The sequence below is a fragment of the Equus quagga genome, chromosome 9, assembly GCF_021613505.1.
Source record: "Equus quagga isolate Etosha38 chromosome 9, UCLA_HA_Equagga_1.0, whole genome shotgun sequence".
In the NCBI taxonomy this organism is placed as follows: Eukaryota; Metazoa; Chordata; class Mammalia; order Perissodactyla; family Equidae; genus Equus; species Equus quagga.
This window is the reverse complement of record NC_060275.1, coordinates 68,408,970-68,430,430: the sequence shown is the minus strand read 5'-3', so window position 1 is coordinate 68,430,430 and position 21,461 is coordinate 68,408,970. Positions and strand designations below refer to the sequence as shown.

The 21,461-nt window shown below is 40.3% G+C and overlaps 2 protein-coding genes across 5 annotated transcripts in view; one reads left to right on the top strand and one right to left on the bottom strand.

Moving 5' to 3' along the window:
- CCDC125 (coiled-coil domain containing 125) overlaps positions 1-8,107 on the bottom strand; it is a 57,377-nt gene extending 49,270 nt beyond the window's left edge. Inside the window, exon 1 of the mRNA XM_046672408.1 lies at positions 7,991-8,107. The gene's annotated coding sequence lies outside the window, so the exon portion shown is untranslated. The remainder of the gene's footprint in view (positions 1-7,990) is intronic.
- A 255-nt stretch (positions 8,108-8,362) lies between these two features.
- On the top strand, positions 8,363-16,960 carry GARIN6 (golgi associated RAB2 interactor family member 6). Of its 4 annotated transcripts, none has more exons than XM_046672062.1 (6): positions 8,363-8,499; positions 9,414-9,580; positions 11,518-11,720; positions 12,245-12,506; positions 13,274-13,309; positions 15,277-16,960. In XM_046672062.1, the coding sequence occupies exons 1-6, from the start codon at positions 8,427-8,429 to the stop codon at positions 15,313-15,315; spliced, it is 780 nt and encodes a 259-aa protein (XP_046528018.1). In that variant the 5' UTR covers positions 8,363-8,426; the 3' UTR covers positions 15,316-16,960. The 4 variants fall into 4 exon arrangements, with proteins under 4 accessions (XP_046528018.1, XP_046528017.1, XP_046528020.1 ...); XM_046672061.1 differs by having other exon boundaries at positions 13,274-13,859; XM_046672064.1 differs by lacking the exon at positions 15,277-16,960 and adding an exon at positions 13,458-13,618.
- The last annotated feature ends 4,501 nt before the right edge of the window (positions 16,961-21,461 follow it).

Genomic DNA, 21,461 nt, shown 5'->3' with positions numbered 1-21,461 from the left:
AGACTTTTCTTGGGAGGATTTTGATTACCATTTCAATCTCTTTACTTGTGATTGGTCTATTCATATTCTCTATTCCTTTTTGATTCAGTTTTGGGAGATTGTATAATTCTAAGAATTTGCTCTGATTTTTATTATTTCCTTCTTTCTACTGACTTTGGGTTTTGTTTATTCTTTTTTCTATTTCTTTTAGGTATAGTGTAAGATTGCTTATTTGAATTTTTCTTGTTTGTTTTGGTAGGCCTGTATTGCTATAAATTTCACTTTTAGTACCACTTTTGCTGCATCCCATAAGAGTTGGTATGTTGTGCTTTCATTTTCATTTGTCTCCTGGTATATTTTGATTTCTCCTTTGATTTCTTCATTGATCCTGTAGCATGTTGTCTAGTCTCCACGTATTTGTGACTTTCCAGTTTTTTTTATTGTAGTTGATTTCTAGTTTTATACTATTCCAACATACGGTCTATCTTTGAAAATACCCCATGTCCACTTGAGAAGAATGTGTCTTCTTGGATAGAATGTTGTATATATAGTTATTAAGATCATCTGGTTTATTGAAGTCCACTTTTTCCTTGTTGACTTTCTGTCTGGATGATCTATCCAGTGATGTAACTGGGGTGTTATGGTCCCCTACTATTATTTTGTTGCTGTCAATTTCTCCCTTTAGGTCTGTTAATAGTTGCTTTATATACTTTGGTCCTCCTGTGTTAAGTGCACATATATTAATGTGTTATGTCTTCTTTGTGGAATGTCCCTTTTATCATTATATAATGCCCATTGTTGTCTCTTGTTATCTTTTTTATCTTGCGGTCTATTTTGTCTAAGTATAGTTACATCTATTTGTTGTTGTTGCTATTTGCCTGGAGTATCATCTTCCATCCCTTCACTCTGAGCCTATGTTTGTCTTTAGAGCTGAGATGTGTTTCCTGGAAAAGCATAATGTTGGGTCTTGTTTTTCAACCCACCCAGCCACTCTGTGTCTTTTGATTGGTGAATTCAATACACTTGCATTTAGAGAGATTATTGATATATGAGGGCTTAATACTGTCTTTTTATCTTTTGTTTTCTGGTCATTCTATATTTCCCTTATTTCTTTTTCCTTGTATTTGTGTCTGCAATTTCAGTTTGGTGGTTTTCTCTTTATTTATGCTTTGTGACTCTGCTCTGACTTTTTGTTTTGTGGCTACCATGAGGTTTATATAAAAGATCTCATAGATGAGATAGTCCTTTTTTTCTGATAGCCTGTTATCTCCATTAACCTATGCAGGTTTCATCCCCAGCCTCTTCCCCTTCTGTGTTTTTCTTGTCACAAATAATTATTTTTTTCTGTTGTGTGTTTGTGACCAAATTGTGGTGGTTACAGTTATTTTTTATGCTTTCTTTCCCTTTATCTTTTATGTATAATTAAGTGTTTACTAACCTATTCTGATATAGAGCTGCAATTCTCTGATTTTGCCTGTTTATTTCCTTGCTCAAGGTTTTGTAAACCTTTGCCTTTTGTTTCTGATGGGGGGCTCCTTTCAATTTTTCTTGTAAGGCAGGTCTAGTGGTGATGAACTCTCTCAGCTTTTGTTTGTCTGGGAAAGCCTATATTTCTCCATCACATCTGAAGGATAATTTTGCTGGGTAGAGTATTCTTGGGTGATAGTTTTTGTCTTTCAGTATTTTGAATATATCATTCCACTCTCTCCTAGCCTGTAGGGTTTCTGCTGAGAAATCCACTGAAAGCCTGATGGGGTTTCCCTTGTAGGTTATTTTCTTCTGTCTTGCTGCCCTTAATATTTTTTCTTTGTCACTGTCTTTTGACAGTTTTAATAGTATATGCCTTAGAGAAGGTATTTTTGGACTGAGGTAGTTAGAAGTTTTATTAGTTTCATGTGCTTGCATGTCCAGTTCTTTCCCCAGGTTTGGGAAGTTCTCAGCTATTCTTTCTTTGAATATCACTTCCATTTCTTTATAGACTATTACCTCCCTCACCGTCACTATTCTGGTGTGCATCCTCCCAAGTTGAAAGACACTGCCCTTCCCAGGAACAACAATAACTTGTGTGTTGAGAATTTTGATGAAAAATTTTTAATCTTCACTTTCCCCTACTCACTGTCTCTTCCTTCTGAGAACACTCTCATCCCTTCAAAGAGTCTGTTTAACTACCTCATGAATGCCCTCCTACCTCTATGGTTCTTCTTTCTTATTCCTTTCTTTTTTGGTTTCTCTTCCTTCACTTAAAATTTATGTTTCCAAATTCCTCTGTGCTGTGTCATTTATTGTCTTATTTTTGTTGTTGTTTATACTCTTTGAGAACTTTTATTTATTCCCTCATTTTCAAATCTCATCTATATGTTGAAAACTTGTAAATTTTTAACTCTAGACCAGGCCACAACTCTAAGCTCCAGAGCTATGCATACAAATACCCATTTGGCATAATTTTTTGAAGTCTCTCATATGTGGATCAATAATCTTTTTCTCTCAGTATGCAGAGCCAAGTACTTTCAATGTTAACCCTCTAGAAGGAAGCTTTAGATAATATAATTTGTCTGGTTAAACATAAAACACAATTAATATATTAATCAGTGATTAACTCTTCCAAGGTGAGATATTAGACTTTTAAACGTACATTAATTCCTAAAGCCCAGACCAATGATGCCTCCTTCCCTATATCACCCAATTCCCATCCTATCTCAGATTCCAATGCATTACTTTCTTTCTATCCAAGATTTGAACCAGACAGATCTGATAAGGACTAACAACAGTCCTCAAAAGTCAAGTCCAGGAGGAAGAGGAAACATAAAGTTTAGAAGAAAGTGATTAAGAGAAACCAAGGAAATGTGGTGAGAGAAAATTACACGGGGAAATTACATGAGTGCACTTACACCTGAATCTCAGGAGTAGACATGAAACATGTTGCAAGCCTGTGAAGAAAATACAAATTGTTGCCACTTCATAGGACTAAGGGTGTGAGACCAAGCATCCATTCCTTATTGTGAGGCTCTTCTGATGATGGATTCATCATTGAGTCTCTTCCTATGAGGGATTCATTATCAAGCCTAAAAATCAAGCTTATTGCCTCTCCCATGTGGACTGATTATCAAACCTAAAATCAAGCCAATCTCCTCTCACATGTGAACTACTCCAATGGCTTCAGAACTATTGCTCACTTGCAGTCTTTTTCTCCAAACAGCAACAAGACTTGCAAATGCAAAATACACCATTTAATTCCCTAATTAATATCCTTAGATAATCAATCATTTCTGTTATATTCCAAAAACCCTTCACAGTTATTAAGGACCTACATGGACAAACTTTTGCCTCTCTCTTCTGACTTATCTCATTTCTTTACCCCACTGTACCTCAGGCTTTTTCTTCTGCCATTCCCACCACTCTCTCTGCCTGGACCACTCTTCCCATCCTTATTTTCCTCATTCTTGACATGTATGCTAAAAAACAGAGAGCTTCTCTTTATAAATCAGACCTGTATAAGTCAGACCTTAGTATTCTCTGTTCACATACTAGTTTGCACTTTATTTTCTCATATTAGTCATCATAAATAGAAATAAATAATTACTCATTTGATAATTAATTACATATTTCAATCCTGTTCCAGATTGAAGCGTATATTAAAGGTCTCCTTTGGCTTTTTCTATATCATTGCATCACCAGGAAACCAGAGAGCAATATGGGATCAGGACCAAGGATGGGAAAATGAAATTCTGGAGATGCACATTACTATGACTGAATTTTAAAATCACTAGAGGAATTCAAGGGCAAACTTGAGCAGGTGTAGAAAAGAATCTGTGAATATTAAGATAAAACATTTATTGAATGTGAGAAGCAAAAGATAAGAACAAAGAAATTTTGAACACAGTCTAAGAGATTTATGGAACACCACCTATCTGACCTATATACACATTATTAGAGTCCCAGAAGGAGAAGAAAGAGTGAAAGGGGCAAATATATTATTTGAAAAAATAATGGCTCCAAACTTCCCAAGTTTGATGAAAGACATGAATCTACACATCCAAGAAGCCCAATGAAGTGCAAGTAGGATAAAACTAAAAAGACTCACACAGACTCATTGTCAAATGTTGAAATCCAAAGACAAAGAGAATCTTAAAAGTAGCAATAGAGAAGTAGCCTGTAAAATACAATGGATCCTTTATAAGATTAGTTGTCAATTTCTCAGTGGAAACCTTGGAGGGCAGAAGGCAGTGGGATGATATATTTGAAGTGCTAAAAAGAAACACTTATCAACCAAGAATTCTATATTTGGGAAAATTGTCTTCAAAAATAGGGAGCAATTAAGACACTCTTGATAAACAGAAACTGAAGGAGCACATTACCACTAGAGATGACCCACAACAAATGCTAAAGGTAGTTCTGCCTGAAATGAAAGGATGATAGACAGTAACTCTAAGTCATATGAAGGTATAAAGATCTCTAGTAAAGAAAAATATAACACCCAGTATTATTATAATTTTGGTTTGTAACTCTTCCTATTTTCTACACCACTTAAAATTCAAACTCATTAAAGTAATTCTAAATCTATGTTAATGGGAAGTCAGCATCATGGTAGTATAAGATGTCTGCCCTTTTCTCCTCTTTTTCTTGACAACTAATTAGACCTTCATCCATGAACAAAAGTACCTCTGTGGGAGTTGTTTCCCCAAGTACCAAACACCAAGGCACCTAGGGGGAGTCTCACCCACCCATGCATCCAGTAATAAGCAGACAGACCAAGGAACGGGCTCTGAAAACAGCAGGAGTAGGCAAAATTTCCCCAACTCTTCTTGGCTATGGTTGGAAAAAGCCTGGAAAGTGCTGACTTGGGAAGACACCTATGGACAAGAGAGATTTTGTAGCAGTCCACTCTTGCTGAGGTGAGATTCCAGCATGCTGTTGATGCAGCATTACCCTGATACCAAAGCCAGAAAAGAATACTACAAGAAAAGAAAACTATAGACTAACATCCCTGAAGAATACATATGCAAAAATTCTCAAGAAAACATTAGCAAACCAAATTCAACAACACATTAAAACAAATTACACCGTGACCAAGTGGGATTCATCCCTGAGATGCAAGGATGGTTAAACTCATGAGAATCAATAAATGTGATATATCACATTAGTAGAATGAAAGATAAAAATCATATAATCATCTCAATAGATGTAGAAAAAGCACTTGGCAAAATACAACATCCTTTCATGATAAAAAGCCTCAACAAATTGGGTATAGAAGGAACATACTTCAACATAATAAAGGCCATATATGACCAACCCACAGCTAACATCATATTCAATGGTAAAAGATTGAAAGCTTTTCCTCCAAGATCAGGAACATGACAAAGTTGCCCACTCTCACCACTCTTATTCAACATAGTACTGGAAGTCTTAGCTAGAGTAACTAGGAAAAATAAAGAAATAAAAGGCATTCATATTGGAAAGGAGGAATTAAAATTATTCTTATTTGCAGATGATACGATCTTATCTGTAGAAAATCCTACACACTCAACCAAAAAACTCTTGGAACTGAAGAAGGAAGTGAGTAAGTTTACAGGATATAAAATCAACATAAAAGAATCAGTTCTGTTTCTATATACTAGAAATAAAACACCTGAAAATGAAGTAAATAAAACTCTCCTATTCACAATAGCATCAAAAACAATAAAATACTTAGAGATAAATTTAACCAAGTAAGCAAAAGATGAAATAAAACTACTATGAAAACTACATGACTTTGATGAAAAATTTAAGATGACACAAATAAATGGAAAGCTATCTCATGTTAGTGGATCTGAAGAGTTAATAGTTAAAATGTCCATACTACCCAAAGCCATCTATAGATTCAATGAAATCTCTATCAAAATTCCAATGTCATTTTTCACAGATATAAAAAAAAGTCCTAAAATTTGTTATCAAACCACAAACCACCCCAAATATCCAAAGAAATCCTGAGAAGGAAGAATAAAGCTTGAGGCATCACATTTCCTGATTTCAAACTACAGTGATTAAAGTAGTATGGTACTGGCATAAAAACAGATGTATAGAGCAATGGAACAGAATTGAGAGCCCAGAAATAAACCCGAGCACATATGATCAACCAACATTTGACAAGGGAGCCAAGAAGACTCAATGGGGAAAAATTAGTTTCTTCAACAAATGGGGTTGGAAAAACTGGATTACCACATATAGAAAAATAAAATTGGACCTCTATTTTACATCAGTCACAAAAATTAAGTTAAAATAAGTTGACTTAACATAAGACCTGATATCCTAAAACTCTTAGAAGAAAACACAGGGAAGAAGCTCCTTGACACTGGTCTTGGCAATGATTTTTTTGGATATGACACCTAAAGCACAAGTTACAAAAGCAAAAATCAAAAAGTGGGACTGCAACAAATTAAAAAAACTTCTGCACAGCAAAAGAAATAATCAACAAAATGAAAAGTTAACCTAGGGAGTGGGAGAAAATATTTGCAAGCCATATATTGGATGAGGGGTTAATATCCAAAATGTATAAAGAGCTCAAATAACTCAATAACAAAAAGTAAAAACAATCTGAAAATAAAATGGGGCAGAGGAACTAAATAGACACTGTTCAAAAAAGATATTTAAAGGCCGACAGGTACATGAAAACCTGGTCAACAATACTACTCATCAAGGAAATGCAAATCAAAACCACAGTGAGATATCACCTCATACTCATCAGAATGGCTATTATTAAAAAGACAAGAAATAACAAGTGTTGGAAAGGATGTGGAGAAAGGAGAACCCTCACACGTGTTGGTGGGAATGTAAATTGGTACAGCCACTATGGAAAGCAGTATGCAGAGTCCTCAAAAAATTAAAGATAGAAATATTATATGATCCAGCTATTCTACTCCTGGGTTTGTATTCCAAAACACGAAAATGCTAATTTGAAAATATATATGCGCCTATGTTCACTGCAGCATTAATCACAATAGCCAAGACTTGGAAACAACCCAAGTGCCGTCAACAGATGAACTGATAAGATGTGGTATATATATACAGTGGAATACTAATCCATAGAAAAAGATGAAATCTTGCCATTTGTGACAACATGGATGGACCTTGAGGGTTTTATGCTAAGTGAAATAAGTCGGATGGAGAAAGACAAATACCATATGACTTCACTTATACGTTGAAGATAAATAGATAAGCACATAGATACAGAGAATAGATTGGTGGCTACCAGAGGGGTAGGGGGGTTGAGGGGAAGGCAAAAGAGGCAAAGGGATACATATATATGGTGACAGATGGCAACTAGACTTTTGGTGGTGAACATGATGTAGTCTATAGAGAGGCAAAATATAATGATGTATACCTGAAATTTATATGTTATAAACCAACGTTACCTCAATAAACTATATGTATGAAACTATTTAACAACCTAAAAATTAAATAAATTAAATGAAAATGGGGTTGAGGGAGAACCAAGATAAATGGAGAATGGAGAATAGAGAAAATCAAGGAAACCAAAAGTGAAGTGAATACGCTGGGGCCTAGCTCCTAAGATGTCACCTTGCTCTACCCTCTACCCGAGCTAGGTGTGCCTGTGAGGTTGACCAAGTAGGGTCCAGAGGATAGCACAGCGGAGACACCTTCACTCCTCACCAAAGGGTAGCCTCAGCCCTAAAGGGCCTGAAGAAGAGTAGATAAGGGGCTTTACCTCTTCAGCGACGTAGCCTGAACCTGGGCTGTTTCTGCTTTTATGTTCTCCATTCTTTGGGGATAGGAAAAGCCAATGGCCCCTTGGATTTACTTTGCATATTTCCCCTAAGATTTCATCCCCTTCATGTATGGAGGATTTGTGTGGGACTACACTATGGGGTTGCCGTCCTACAGATCAGATCGTGCGTAGGTAGATGGATCCTACGATCAGATGGAAGGTGGCAGGAGACAATGACAGGCACAGGAGTCCTTTCCCTCATCATACTTGTTCCCTTCATTTCAGTGAAGCCAGGGAGGGTGACTATACCTGAGCGCTCCCTCTCCTCCCCCAAAATGGGGTCCACTTCTTGCGGTGTCTATGATTGCGCATGCCGTCCCGCCCAGTCCGCCAGCAGACAGGAGTCCACCCTCTAGCCACGCAGCGCTTCTGCAGCACTCTCCCCCTGGCCCGCCCTTAGAGGGGCGTCCCGGTCCTGTGCCGGCGCTGTTTGCGCATGCGCTCCCCCCCCCCCCCCCCGCCGTGAGCGCCAAGGCCCTGTGCAGGTGGTGTCTGCGCATGCGCGCTCTCTCCCGCCCACCCCGGTTTTCCGAGAGGCGTTCTCTGTGAAGGAGGCGACTGTGCATGCGCGCCCCCTACTGTCGGGACTCTGTGGGTTCACTGTGTGTGCCGGAGAACGGTGTCTCTTTCTGCCGGGCTCCTGCGGGGATGAGGATACAGTGTTATGTGACAGCTACAGGTCACAATGGTCAGGAAAAGTTTAAAGGCGGCCCGCGGAGGGGTCCGGCGGAGGCGGCAGTTCCCGAGGGGACGTGCGGGTGCGCATCGTGCTCACGGGGACGCGGGGGCGACTCGGGGCAGGTGCTTTACCTCTGCTCTCGGAGCGCGGGTCTGTTCCAGGCCTGACCGTGCCTGGACAAAGGCCGAGCGGTCGGTCTTTAGTCCCCTCTGCGGGGCCCCGGGGAGGAGGGGCTGCTGGGCCCGGGGAGGGGGCGCGCTGCGCAATGTGGTGAGATCAGTGTGGCGGAGCCGGGACCCTGACCTGGGCGAGGTGGGGAGCCCCGAGGGGGAGGACACAGGACAGTGAGGGGCAGAGAACCTGACAGGGAGGGACCCTGACTAAGAGAGGGCACGGATCTTGATCTAGACCAGAGGAAGGACATTGACCGAGGTGGGAGTAAAGGTGACCCTGGCCCTGAACAGGGAGGGAGGGGACGCTAGTCTAAAGGGAAGAGCCAGGCAGAGGGAGAATAAGTGAAAAGCTGTGAGACAGAATGACTTGTCTTTGCTTGAATAGACGTGATGGCCACTTTTCCTGGATGCAGTGAACCCTCACTGAAAGTAGTGAACTGTTGTAGGCCTGAGCCAAGGGAGGGCGGGAAAGTGAAAGTTTGAGGTCTGTGACATAGTCAAGGGCCAGTAGGGCCACCCCACCAAGTTGTGCAAGTTATTCACTGCACAGGGGCAGCTGGCTGAGGGGTGAGGGTAAGGTCTCACTCTGGCTTGCCCGGCGTTCACCAAGCTGTGCAGTCATCCTTGTGCTGGCCCACCTCAAGTAAGCAAAGATGCCTTCCTTTAATCCCACGGGGACCCTGTCTGCTCAGAGGACCCCTTTGTCTAAATCACAACATGGCGTAATGTGTGGGTTAACTCCTTGTCCTGGGGGCTGTGCTGTGCTGCTAGATCATGGGCCAGGGTTAAGGTGCCTCCTCTTTTCAATTGTCTTAACCAGAGATAGCCATGGGTAGCAACAGGACGTTATCGTATCACAGCACCCAAAGGTGCTATGTATTACACGTGTTCAACAACAACTCCATGGGGAAACTGCAGCGGCAACTGTACAATGGCGACTATTCTGTATTCAAAGACGCACCCATGTTTGAGAGCGACTTCATCCAGGTGAATGATCTCGTCCTTCCCCTCCTCTCCCTGATTCTTTCTTGCAATCTCCTATTCTTTCCTTTTCGTTCTTTTCCTTCCACAAGAATTTATGGAAGACCTGTTAGGTGCTGAGTATGCAAAGATGTCTTCAGACACCTCAACCAGGTAGAGGAAACACACATTTTTTTTTCACTTACTGCTTTATACACCCAATTTTATCAGGTGGTTACCCTTTGCCATATTTGCTTCAGATTAATATTTTTTAAAGAAAAAAAGGATATAATTTAATCTCCCTGGATGCCCTTTCCTGATTGCATTTCCCTTTCTCTCCATTTACCACTGTTCTGAATATGTTCATTAGAATTCCCATGCAGGTTTTTGTCGTTTTATATGTGTGCACTTATTAAACATTTTATGACTCTTGTAGATCCAGTGTAGTCTTGTTTTATATGTGTGGACTTTAGACGTGATATTATACTGGGTGTACCTTGCTCAGCTTGCTTTTTCTCACTTGGTGTGTTTTTTAGGAACTTTAGGCTCTGTATATCCATTGTATTTATATGGTGTTGTCCAGTATCGAAAGCACTTTGGTGTCCATTTCCTGTGAGCCTCACCACAACCTCATTATGTAGGCAAAATGAATGTCCTCATTCTACTTGGGAGCAAACTGAGTTCCAGAGAGTGAAGTGACTTTCCCAGATCAAAAAGTGGCTGAGGCCAAAGCTTTCTGACGTCCAGCTCAGGGAGTTTCTACTCTACGCTGCTTACTGGATGATGGTGTGGGTTCTATCCTAGCAGTATGAACCAGACTTTGGGTGTAAATAACGACATGCCTTTTAAATGTGAGAGAGAAAAGTAGGGAAGAATAGACGTGTGAGAATCAACCAGGGAGCTCCATGACTTTAGATCTGTCACTGATTCTCAACCTTGGCTGCTCCTTGGAATTATCTGGACAGTTTAGAAAACACTTATGCCTGGGACCCCCCCCCCCCCCCCCCCCAGATTCTAGTGTACTGACTTGGAACAGTCTGGGCAGCAGGATATTTCAGAGCTTCCAGTTTACTGTAATGTAGGCAGGATTGAGAATCAGCACACACAGACACAAGACACAGACTATTATCCTTTCTGAATCCGTTAAGAGTTAGGTGAAGTGGCTAGTATCATGTCCCTTTACCCTTAAGTTTTTCATATATCTTCTAGGAACTTGGACATTTGCTTATGTAACCATGGCGCAATTTCAGGAAATTCGATGTCAATGGAATACTATTATGAAATATATAGTACATGTTCAGATTTTCTCAGTTGTCCCAGTAGTGTTCTTAGCAGATGTTTTTGCCAGTCTAGGACCATGTATTACATTTAGTTGTCACAACTCTTTACTCCTTTAGTCTGGAATGACCTGTTCACATTTGATTGTGTTTTGCATTGGCATTTTTAAGGTGAAAAAGATGTTTTTATTTTTAGTAAAATGTCTGTTTTGTGAAATTCTAAAATGGTTTACCCAGCCCCTTACTGTGAGTGACTTTGGTTGTGTCCAATCTCTTGCTATCAGAAATCATGGTAATGAACAACTTTGTACATAATTTGCGTGTGTGCAGGTAAATGTAGAATAAATTTTCAGAAGTGGAATTGCTGGATCTCGGGCTGAACATGCATTTGTTATTTTGATACTGATCACGGGCACTTATGAGCAGGGAAATGCGTGATCACAGGTATGCTGAGCAAGTAGAGTTTGGCCCCAAAGAGAGGTCAGATTGGAAAGGAAATGAGTCAGAGCTGTTGCTATGGTACAGGGCTTGAACTGTGTGTGTGTGTGGGGGGGGGAACCAACATCCCTTTGAGCTATTGCTGCACACCAGGAACTGTGCTACACACTTTATTTACGAGTGGAGCAGAGGAGGACAGATAGAAGAGAATGTAAGAGAGTGCTGCTTTCCTCTTTCTTCCAACAACAGATCAGCAAAAGAGGAGAAGTGATCGATGTGCACAACAGTGTGCAAATGGTGACTGTGGGCATCACATACACCAGCCCCAACCTCACAATACCTGATGTCATGCTGCTGGCACGACCAGCTGTGAGCTGTGCAGTCAATGCCAGACATGATCGAGATACCTCTGGGAGGGGCTTCAAGTCGACAAAGAGCTTGGAGCTGACCAGGTGAGTCGCTCCCTGTGAGAAGTATACAGAAGGGACAAGAAAATGAGGCACATAATTCGCCATAAGGTAGAACCCAAAGCAAGAGGAGCTTCTACAGCATGACTAGCAACTGTGGTTTCAGAGCAGCAGAGATCAGAGACAGCCACAGCAGTTCACCAAGGCTTTGTGGGGAAAGTGGCCATTGATTATGTAAGGAAGGTTGTGGGACTAAGACCAGGAAGGGATTTGGGGACATCCAGTGGGAGGGCTTTGTATGGCAGAGTAAGTTAGGGGTTAACACCTACCATTTTTGGTACATGGTCGGAAGCCATAAAGGTGTTGAAATGAGGCATGATGGGATTAGTGTCTACTCCAAATCAGGGCTGCACATGTCAGGGCTGAGGAGGTGAATGTGAGAGCTGAGGTCAAGAGGGCAGGATTTGGTAAATCTTAATGGAGAAAGTGGACTGGCCGGGCCAAGAGGCTCACAGCCTTTTCCTTCCTGTTTATCCACACCTAATCTCCCACTCCTTTGCTCCCTATAGGCTGCTTCCTTTGAAGTTTGTAAAGTTATCCGTCTACAATTATGTAAAAAAACAGATCCACTTGAAGCTTGCCACTGGCCGCTCTTTTTACCTACAACTGTGCCCCTCTTCAGATGCAAAGGAAGATCTGTTTGCACGCTGGGAAGACTTGGTGTATCTCCTGAGACCGCCAGTGGAGGTTTACAGTGGTACCCAGGCTGAACCAGCTGGTGACACAATGGACATACCTGTGTTGGAGGCAGAGGACGAGAAGAGCCCAGCAGTAAGCCTTTGCAGAGACTCTCGGAGATCGGGCCAGGGTGCTTTGGGAGAGAGCAGCTGAGGCTCTCCCAGCCTGCTCTCCCAGGGTCACTGGGTAAACACATTGCATTTGGAAGAGCTCAGGCCAAATGAGCCACCATATATAGGCCTTGTCACATTGGCGAGCTTCCGAGTGCTTTTGCATATTCAAGGTCCCTTAGATGTCAGCTCCTCTAATCTTATACCCAATGTTTTAATGCCCTCAACAGCATCCTGACCGTCCAATATATTCTGGAACACTTGCTGCTGCAACCCAGGCAGTCTGATCTGTTGCAGGACATTTTTAACTATGAGAAAGTCTTTCCTTTATTTGAGTCATGCACGAATTTTTCTGTACATCTGTGCATTGCAGCATGATTTGTGCACATATACACAATTTGTTAATAGGTGTCGGAATGTAAGATGGGCATAGCTCTTGACCAGTAGTCTCACTTTTAGAAATCTATTTTGCAGAAATGCTAAGATAGGTGTATGAAATAAAAGTGTGAGGATGCTCCCTGGTGAATTGCAGTAGTGCTCTCCCGGGGCCTGGGACTGTCCAAGCAAAACTAGAGTGAGCATTGCGGGGGTACTGTAGAGGGGATTCCTGCATCCACTGGGAGATGACTAGATGACCTCAAAGGTCTAAATATAAGCTCCTGTGTTGTTCAGCTTAAAGAAGACAGGTGACAGCCCTTTCTAGTTTCACTTATTTTCTTTTCTACTTTCCTGTTTTCCTTCTCGGCACAGACTGTGGAGCTCCATGGAGAAGGAGACCAAGATCAGGTCAGCATCAGGAGCCTTCCCATGGTTGCTGAGGTGTCTGGGGCCACCTCTCTTGCTTATGCTGATGGGGAAGAAATCCAACAACGTGCTTCCCACACATACTGTGAGCTTAGGAACCCACTCTCTTTCGTAATTACGGCATCTCCAGGGCCTGACCAAGGGGAAGCACCAGGGGCAGCAGCAGTAACACCTGAGGATAGCATGAGTGTGGTTGCAGGAGGGGAGATGACCAGCAGACCTGTTACAGAGGCCGCTGAAGGTCGAGGAGAGGGACCCTTTGTCTCAGCCTCGCAGAGTAAAGAGAACGTGAGTGAACAGGGTGGAGGCCAGAGAGTCTCCCAACCCCAGGCTGAGGGCCTGAGGAAGAGAAAGGAAAAGGGGAGAACTCCCACTCAAAGGCCTTCCCTTCCTGGTAGGATGGGAGAACATAAGTCAATACTAAAATCCCATGGAACCATTCAGAGAGATAAAAAGGAGAAGGACCAGAGAAGCCCAGGGGCTGAGAACGTGGCTCCTTCCCCAGCCTCAGCTCCACCCAAAAGAGGTCTAGGTGAGTGGCCAGATTTCCCTCCCTTCTTTTCTATTGGATTTGTTATTTCATATTCAAATATTTTGTGCTCAGATGTATGCCGTAAATTAGGATAAGTGAAACACTAACCCTCAAGCAGCTTGCAGTCCAGTGGAAGGCATTACAAACTTTTCTCCTTTTCTCATCTTTGTCACTTGCTTCAGGGAATCACTGGTGCTAAATCATAGCTAGCACAGGCAGACAAGCATTATATAAAGAAAGGGGCAGTGTGAACCTGATATGGCCTGGCTGTTTCCCACTCTGAGCTGTAAACTCTGTGAGAATAGGGACATGCATGGAGGTTGACTCCATCATGCAGTGAGTAGATGGCTCCTCTGGGAAGAAAACTGGAAGTCTTGTTTCTTGCCTGCTCTGTGCCGCACTGTACCTGGCATTTTGTGCATGTGTCTTATTCACACAGCCATCAGTGATGAAGTTCTATTCATCTCAGTTTTACAAATGAAGGAAATGGAGGTTCAGAAGATGTCGGTAACTTGGACAAAGACACACACACTGATGAGTAATACAGTGAGGATTTCAACCTATGTTTTTCTAGCTACTAACCTATGCTCTTTGCAGAACTTAGGAATTATTTCATTTAATTGCTAATTTAAAAGGCAAAAACAAGTGCATTAAAAAAAAAAAACAAAGAAAAACTTACTTCAGACTTACGGAAAAGTTGCAAAAAAATAGTAGCGTTTCCCTAAATTCTTCTCCTGGCTGTCTCTCATAGTAACACCCTACATAACTATAATACAATCATCAGAACCAGATTAACATTAGTACAATCTTATTAACTCAGCTAAACATTTGAATTTCATTGGTGTTTTGGTTCCAGGATCCCAAACTGCATTTACTGGTTATTTCTTTGCAAAAACCTGTTTTTCCCCAAGTGTTTGCTCACTGCTTTTAGCATTCATCAGTGGGTTTTGTCTGCAGCAATTATTCCTGTGGTGTTTGCCTAGTGGAGATTTTATGTTTCCCTGATTCCCTTTACATGTAATAATTGGAATTCTACTATTAGGAAGAATTATCCTTTCTCCCTCATTTGTTTTTATTCAATTATTTATTTATTTATTATTATTATTATTTATGACATGGATATTTATTCTATGGGTTATAATCCCCCACTGTTATTATTATTATTTTGCTTAAATTATTCTAACTAAGACCTTTAGTAACTCTTTCAGTTTGTCTCCTATGTTCCTGCAACAAGTGTCTGTCTTTTTTGGCATTTTCTACAAGATATTCCAAACTCACATTTTCCATGTCCTAGCCCTGCAATTAACCACTTCTTCAAGGAGTCCGGGCTCTTTTTATTGGGAAATGGTGTTTATATATCAAAATCTTGACATTATGTGGTATTTGTTTTGACTAAACTTGTTGTTTTGTTTTTCAGGTTTTCTCAAAAGTTGAGGAGGAGCCAATCCATGACTAGGTCAGATGGGGCGCCGTTATCCAGAGATTGGTTCCCTTCCCTTCTTTTGCAGCTCTTCCTAGTCTAGGAGGGAACATATTTTAGGCATTCATGAAACTTGAGGATATCAACTAGACTGGATCTCAAATGTCATCACAATCTATCAAACATGGGTAAACGTAACTTGCCTGAAGTGGGTCAATTCATTCATCTCTTGAAACAATTAAATGCCTACTGCATGCCTTGCCCTGTGCTAACAACTGGTATATATAAAGACAAATCAGGCAGAGTGGGGAGTATATGCTGAGAAACGGGGTACAGCTTCCATAGAGGCTCAAAGGCATAAAGAGCAGGTGGGTGTGTTTAGGATACTCACAGCTCTGTGTAGTTGGAGCAGCAGGAAATGCAGTAGGAAAGATGTGCTCATGCAGGTCATGGGACAGAACCTACCGAGGTATGTGGGGCAAAGGAGTGACTTGACCACAACTGTGCTTAGAGTGCTCCCTGCTCAGGTGAGTGCAGGGAGACTGAAATCAGAGAGGCCAGTTAGGATGATGGCCATGCAGGAAGAGATGATAAAAGGCCTGAATGGACACAGATGAGTCATGGACATAGACCCCATAGAATGTGGTGAGTGATTAGATGAGGGAGTGAGTGATGGGGAGAATATGAAATGAGCCCCAGGTTTCCTTCCTGAGGGTCTGGGTGGATGGCAGTGCTGTTCACAGAGGTGGGAAAGTAGAAGAAGATGAGCAAATACCGCGTTAATGAGCTCAGTTGGACAGATCTGACTTGATCTTTGTATTTGAAGATGTTCCAGTTTAATAGGACAAGATATGGTGACTCAGTACTTTTTAAGTAGACTTTGATGTGTGCCTACAGTATGCCAGATTCTCTGCTTTGGATAGAGCAGAGTGAGCTATGCAGCCCTTAGGAATAAAGCCCTTAGGGAGCTCACAGTCTCTGTAGGGAGATAAGATATATTAAGGATATAAAGCTACACCGTGAGACAGAATTTGAGCAATGCCTTCACAGTACCACATGCTAGAGGATAAGAGAAAATGTGTTTGAGGCAGTCACTAGTCAAGTTTGGCTGAAGTACCGTGTGCCCATGGGGGAGCAGTTGGAGATAAGATGGTTAGAACAAGTGGGTCCAGACTGTCACAGGCCTCAAATGACATACTTAGAAGTTTGCACTTGATTGTGGGCTTTTTTTTTTTTAAGCCAAGAAATGATATGATCATTAGTAGACTTTTGATTCAGAATCCATGAGTAAATTAAGTGAGAATCAAGATAAAAACCTCTTTCTTTATTGATTATCATCCTGACTCTTTTTCCAGGGTCTTCAAATAAGAGCCCCAGAAAAAACTGGCTCTTTCTTCAGACCTTCAAAACCCTCCTTACTACACAGACAGTAGAGCAAGGTTGTCAAAGTGGAAGATCCAATGGGATAGGCTCTTTACTAAGAAATAATAACCTGCTGTAGATAGGGTAGAGACAGTGTGGAGGAGAGCAGCCTGGAGGCCATATCATGCAGTCTTCAGATTGTGGTAAGGAGCTAGAGGTCACTGGTACTGTGACAAGTGCAGCCAAGAAGGCAGTAACCTTGGAAGCCCATCACAAGAGGCACAAGGTCTTGGGGAGCAAGCTGTTTCCACTCTGCTTGCCTTTTACATCGAATAAATAATACTTTCCTTTTTGCAATGAAACACTTGTCTTTTTTAGTTTACATGTCCCACAGCATAGTAATGACCTTGGAAGTTTCTGTGACATCAGCTAAAGTGAAGCCTGAGACCCCAGGCTCCTGCCTAGCACAGCCCCACCTCATACGTTTGCTCAGCAGAACCAAGAGGAGTGCTGCTTCTTGCTTTAACCACTACCTGCCTTTGGTTCCCCAGGCTATGACCGAAAGTCACGTTCTGTGGGCTCAGAAGCACCTCTATCTCCTTCTCCCTCTTCTGTCTGAAGGTCCATGAACATAGATGTTAATTCCAGTCCATAGATTAAGAAAGAACAGGATTTGTGTCTACTCAGGATATTCAGGAGGGGGGAGAAAGAGCACCGCAGCATTTCTCTGTGATCAGAATAAAAAAGGCTATCATCTGCACCTAACGATTCCACATCTAGATCGATACCCTGAGGAAACTCATACATGTATTCCAGGAAAAGACCATGAGAATTTTGGAGTAAAGCACAGGAAATATCTCCAGTGTCCATCAGTTGAAGAATTGAAAAATTATGATGCATGTATACAGTGGGATACTATACAACATTGGCAGTTAGACATATTTCCGTGGGTGAATCTCACCTGCTGCTGAATAGAAGCAAGTTGAAGAAGAAATATAGTTCCATTTATAGAACAGTTGGAAAACAAGGCTACACAAGACATGACTACATATTTAATAGTTTCTTTTGAGAAAAGCGAATATCTCTAAGGTGGAAAAGAGATGTCATCTGGAAAGTATACACAAGAGATTCAGTAGTGTTGGGAATTGTCCTATTTCATAAGGTGTTGAGTATATAGGTATTTAATTTTCACATTTTAACATTTCTGGAAGGATGGTCCCTGAGAGATGTAGTTATCATTGTCGTAGAAATAACCAATTTGTTTTAGTCACTTTATTTTTCATGTATTCACAAGAGTATGTGTGTCAAAAATCAAAGTCTGAAGGACAACTTTTTAATAAGTATGAAATACAAATTTGCAGTGACAAATCCTTATATCAGTTTAGTTGACAGCATTTTCTTTTTTATGGTGTACACAATAATGGTATATCTTGAACTGATAGCATCTTAGTTCAAATGAAATGCTGGTTTTTTTTCTTTAACCCATACATCTATGGTACATGTGCTGTTTTGCGTGTATATTTTATAATAATCTATTGTCTGTCCTCATACCTCCGTCTTGTACAGGGAACAGAAAAGCTGCAAATACCTATAGTTTAGGACTGCTCAATTGGGGAATATGAGGGATTGTGGCAGAGATTGCTAGTTGACGACCCAACATCCATTCTTGCTTTTCTTACCATAACCTTAATTTTATTGGAAACAGGGCCCCCATAGCATTGTCTTCTTACAACCTGGGGGTGATTAGAGAAGAAAGTAGGGTTTATTGACATTATTGGTAAGTGATCCTGTTTGTTTAGAGTGATCCTCTTTATTCTTCATCACTTCTTAAAAATCTTTTTTTGACAAAGTCTATTAACTGTCTTTTCTCTTGTGAGATGTTAAGGTTTTCTTCTTTCTTTTATGTCAGACAATTTAGAATTGTATTCTGATCAACTGAATGCTATGGGACTCTAGCTTTTGAATACATCCTATGGAAAATGATGATCTTTGAGTTGTATCTGACCTAGTTAGGTTCAGCCACAGTTCCTATCTGCCATCTATGGGCTTTGCTTCCCCTATCAGTTCAATTTTAAAGTGTTTTCAGTGCTGTTGGTATCTATCCCACATGTGCACCAGTGATGGATGGTTTGCAGTCTGTATGGTGGTCTACTGCATACTTTTGTTCTCAAAGATAGGGATATGCTGTTTATATTCAGATTCAAGCATCTGCAGCCTGGAGATGAGCCTAGGAGTTTATACACAAATTCGTAGGATTGCTTTCTTGAGCTCCCTTGTCTCAGCTACCTCCCAAACTTTCTCCTGTTCCTAGGGATCTTTTCCTGGTCTTCTTGCTAGAAATTGTGACTTTCATTACTTTACTCTGGTGTGCACTCTTCATGACTCTGGCTGCTTCTCTTCTAGGTAATGAGATGATATAGAGCAAAACACCAGCAGGCGTTCCTGCTTCCCACACCCTACAGAATCACAGCTTCTGTAGTCAGAAGTGTTCTTCTTTAATCACATTTTAGGTGCCTGCCTGGCCGTTGTTGGTGTCACTGTGGTGCTGTAGGATTACTCAGGGGCTAGGGCAGAAGAGAAAAAAAAGAATTTTCCCCACTCATTCTGAGCTGAAGGGTCCCCAATTCCACTTCTCAGTACAGAAATGGACGGCTTCTCTTGGAGCTCTTTCTGTTAGACGTCAATGTGAAGTTCTGGGTTTCCAGCTTCTTTTGAATCTAGGCTAAGAGAAACAAGAAGAGAAAAGAGGACAAATGTGCTCGGTAAGTGGTATTTCAATATATATTTTCCTTCCCCAACCCACCTGCTACTGTTTACTTTTTAGAGTCCTCAAATCCGTACATTGTTTCTGTGATTTTTGAGTGCATTCACTGGGAGAGAGAGAGTAGGATCGTTCGCACTATATCTTAACTGAAAGTGAAAGCCTGACCTTAAGTTTTAAAAACACTTTGTTATGAAGTGTTTGTACCCTTAAACAACATTTCCCCAGTTCAGTCGCTCTCCAGCACCTGGTAACCATCATTCTACTCTGTTTTTGTGAGTTTGGCTTTGTTATGAAAAAATCAAAACATGAAAATAGACAAGTATCGTGAACTCCCATGTACTTATCAGCCATCTTCAACTAGATAGATCTAAAAAGGTTTCATCTCCGTGACTCACCTAGCCACAAACTAAACTAGTTTAAAGAAAATGTGAGACATTGTACCATTTCACCCACAAGTATTTCATTAGATATCTCTAAAAGATAATGTATTTCTATATGGATTTATAAAACCACAGCTACAATACTATTACCAGAAATATTAATCATTCCTTAATATTTCAGTAATTATTTGAATTTCCTCATTGTCTCATAATATTTTCAGTAGGTTCTATATTGTTGGGTCATGTTTATTTTTATCTAATTTGACAATCTTGGTCTTTTAATTGAGTCACTTGGACCATTTATATTTAATGTTACTGATGATATATTTGCATTTAAATCTACCACATTTCTTTTTATTTTCTATTTGGTCCATCTATTCTTTATTTTCTTTTTCTATTATTTTGGCCTTGTTTTTGATTAAGTATTTTTTGTGTGATTACATTTTATTCCTTGATGGGTTCTTAACTAAAACATTTTTAGTGTACGCATTTAACTTATCATAGTCTAATTTCAACTAATATTATGGTAATCCAGGTAAAATTAAAAAGATATAGTTATCTGTCCTTCTGTCATTTTCTGTTCTTTTCACTTCTTGTGTTGATCCAAATCTCTATATGCTATAGTTTCCTTGTGATTATTGTATATCTTTTAAAATTTCTTGTGTTTCAGGTGTGATGAACTCTTTCAACATTTGTATGTCTGAATAAATCTCTAAATCATATCTGTTTTTGAATATATTTTTGCTGGGTCAAGAGTTTCATGTTTACTTTTTAAAAATTATTTTTAGTACTTTAAAGAAATTGCTATTTTCTGGCTTGCACTGCTTCCATTGCCCAGTCTGCTGTAATTCCTCTTTTTCGCTCTCTACGTAGTGCATCTTCTTTTCCTCTTCTTTATTTTAATTTTATTTTTTTCCAGCTTTATTGAGTTATATTTGACATGCAACATTGTGTAAGTTTAAAGTGTTCGATGTGTGGTTTGATACATTTTTATATTACAATATGGGTACCACTGAAGCATCAGCTAACAGCTGTATCATGTCCCATTATTAGCATTTCTTCTTTGTAGTAAGAATAATTAAGATCTAGTCTCTTAGAAACTTTATAATTGGTTGTTTATAGAATATAAATATATAGTTATATGATTTATAATACAGTATTGTTAACTATAATCACTATGTTGTACATTAAATTTCCAGAGTTTATTTATTTACCAGTTTCAAGTTTGTACCCTTAAACAACATTTCCCCAGTTCAGTCGCTCTCCAGCACCTGGTAACCATCATTCTACTCTGTTTTTGTGAGTTTGGCTTTTTTAGATTCCACATATAAGTGCAATCATACTATATTTGTCTTTCTCTGACTTATCTCACACAGCATAATGTCATCAAGATCCATCTATATTGTTGCAAATGTCAGAATTTCCTTCTTTTTCATGGCTGAATAATGTTCCGCTGTGTGTGTGTGTGTGTGTGTGTGTGTGTGTGTGTGTATCACACCACATCATCTTTATCCATTCATTGACTGACACTTAAGCTGCTTCCATGTTGGCTGTTGTGAATAATGCTTCACTGAACATGGGTATTCAGCTATCTCTTCAAGAGGCTGATTTCAGTTTCTTTGCCTATATACCTAGAAGTGGGATTGCTGAATCAAATGGTAGTTCAATTTTTTATT

What these genes read in the sequence shown, in the direction of transcription:
- GARIN6 (XM_046672060.1), top strand. Translation starts at nt 8,427, where the DNA reads ATGGTCAGGAAAAGTTTAAAGGCGGCCCGCGGAGGGGTCCGGCGGAGG. An exon ending in GTTCCCGAGGGGACGTGCGG is followed by an intron (nt 8,500 to 9,413) that starts GTGCGCATCGTG and finishes TGTCTTAACCAG; the next exon opens with AGATAGCCATGGGTAGCAAC. An exon ending in AAGAGCTTGGAGCTGACCAG is followed by an intron (nt 11,721 to 12,244) that starts GTGAGTCGCTCC and finishes TGCTCCCTATAG; the next exon opens with GCTGCTTCCTTTGAAGTTTG.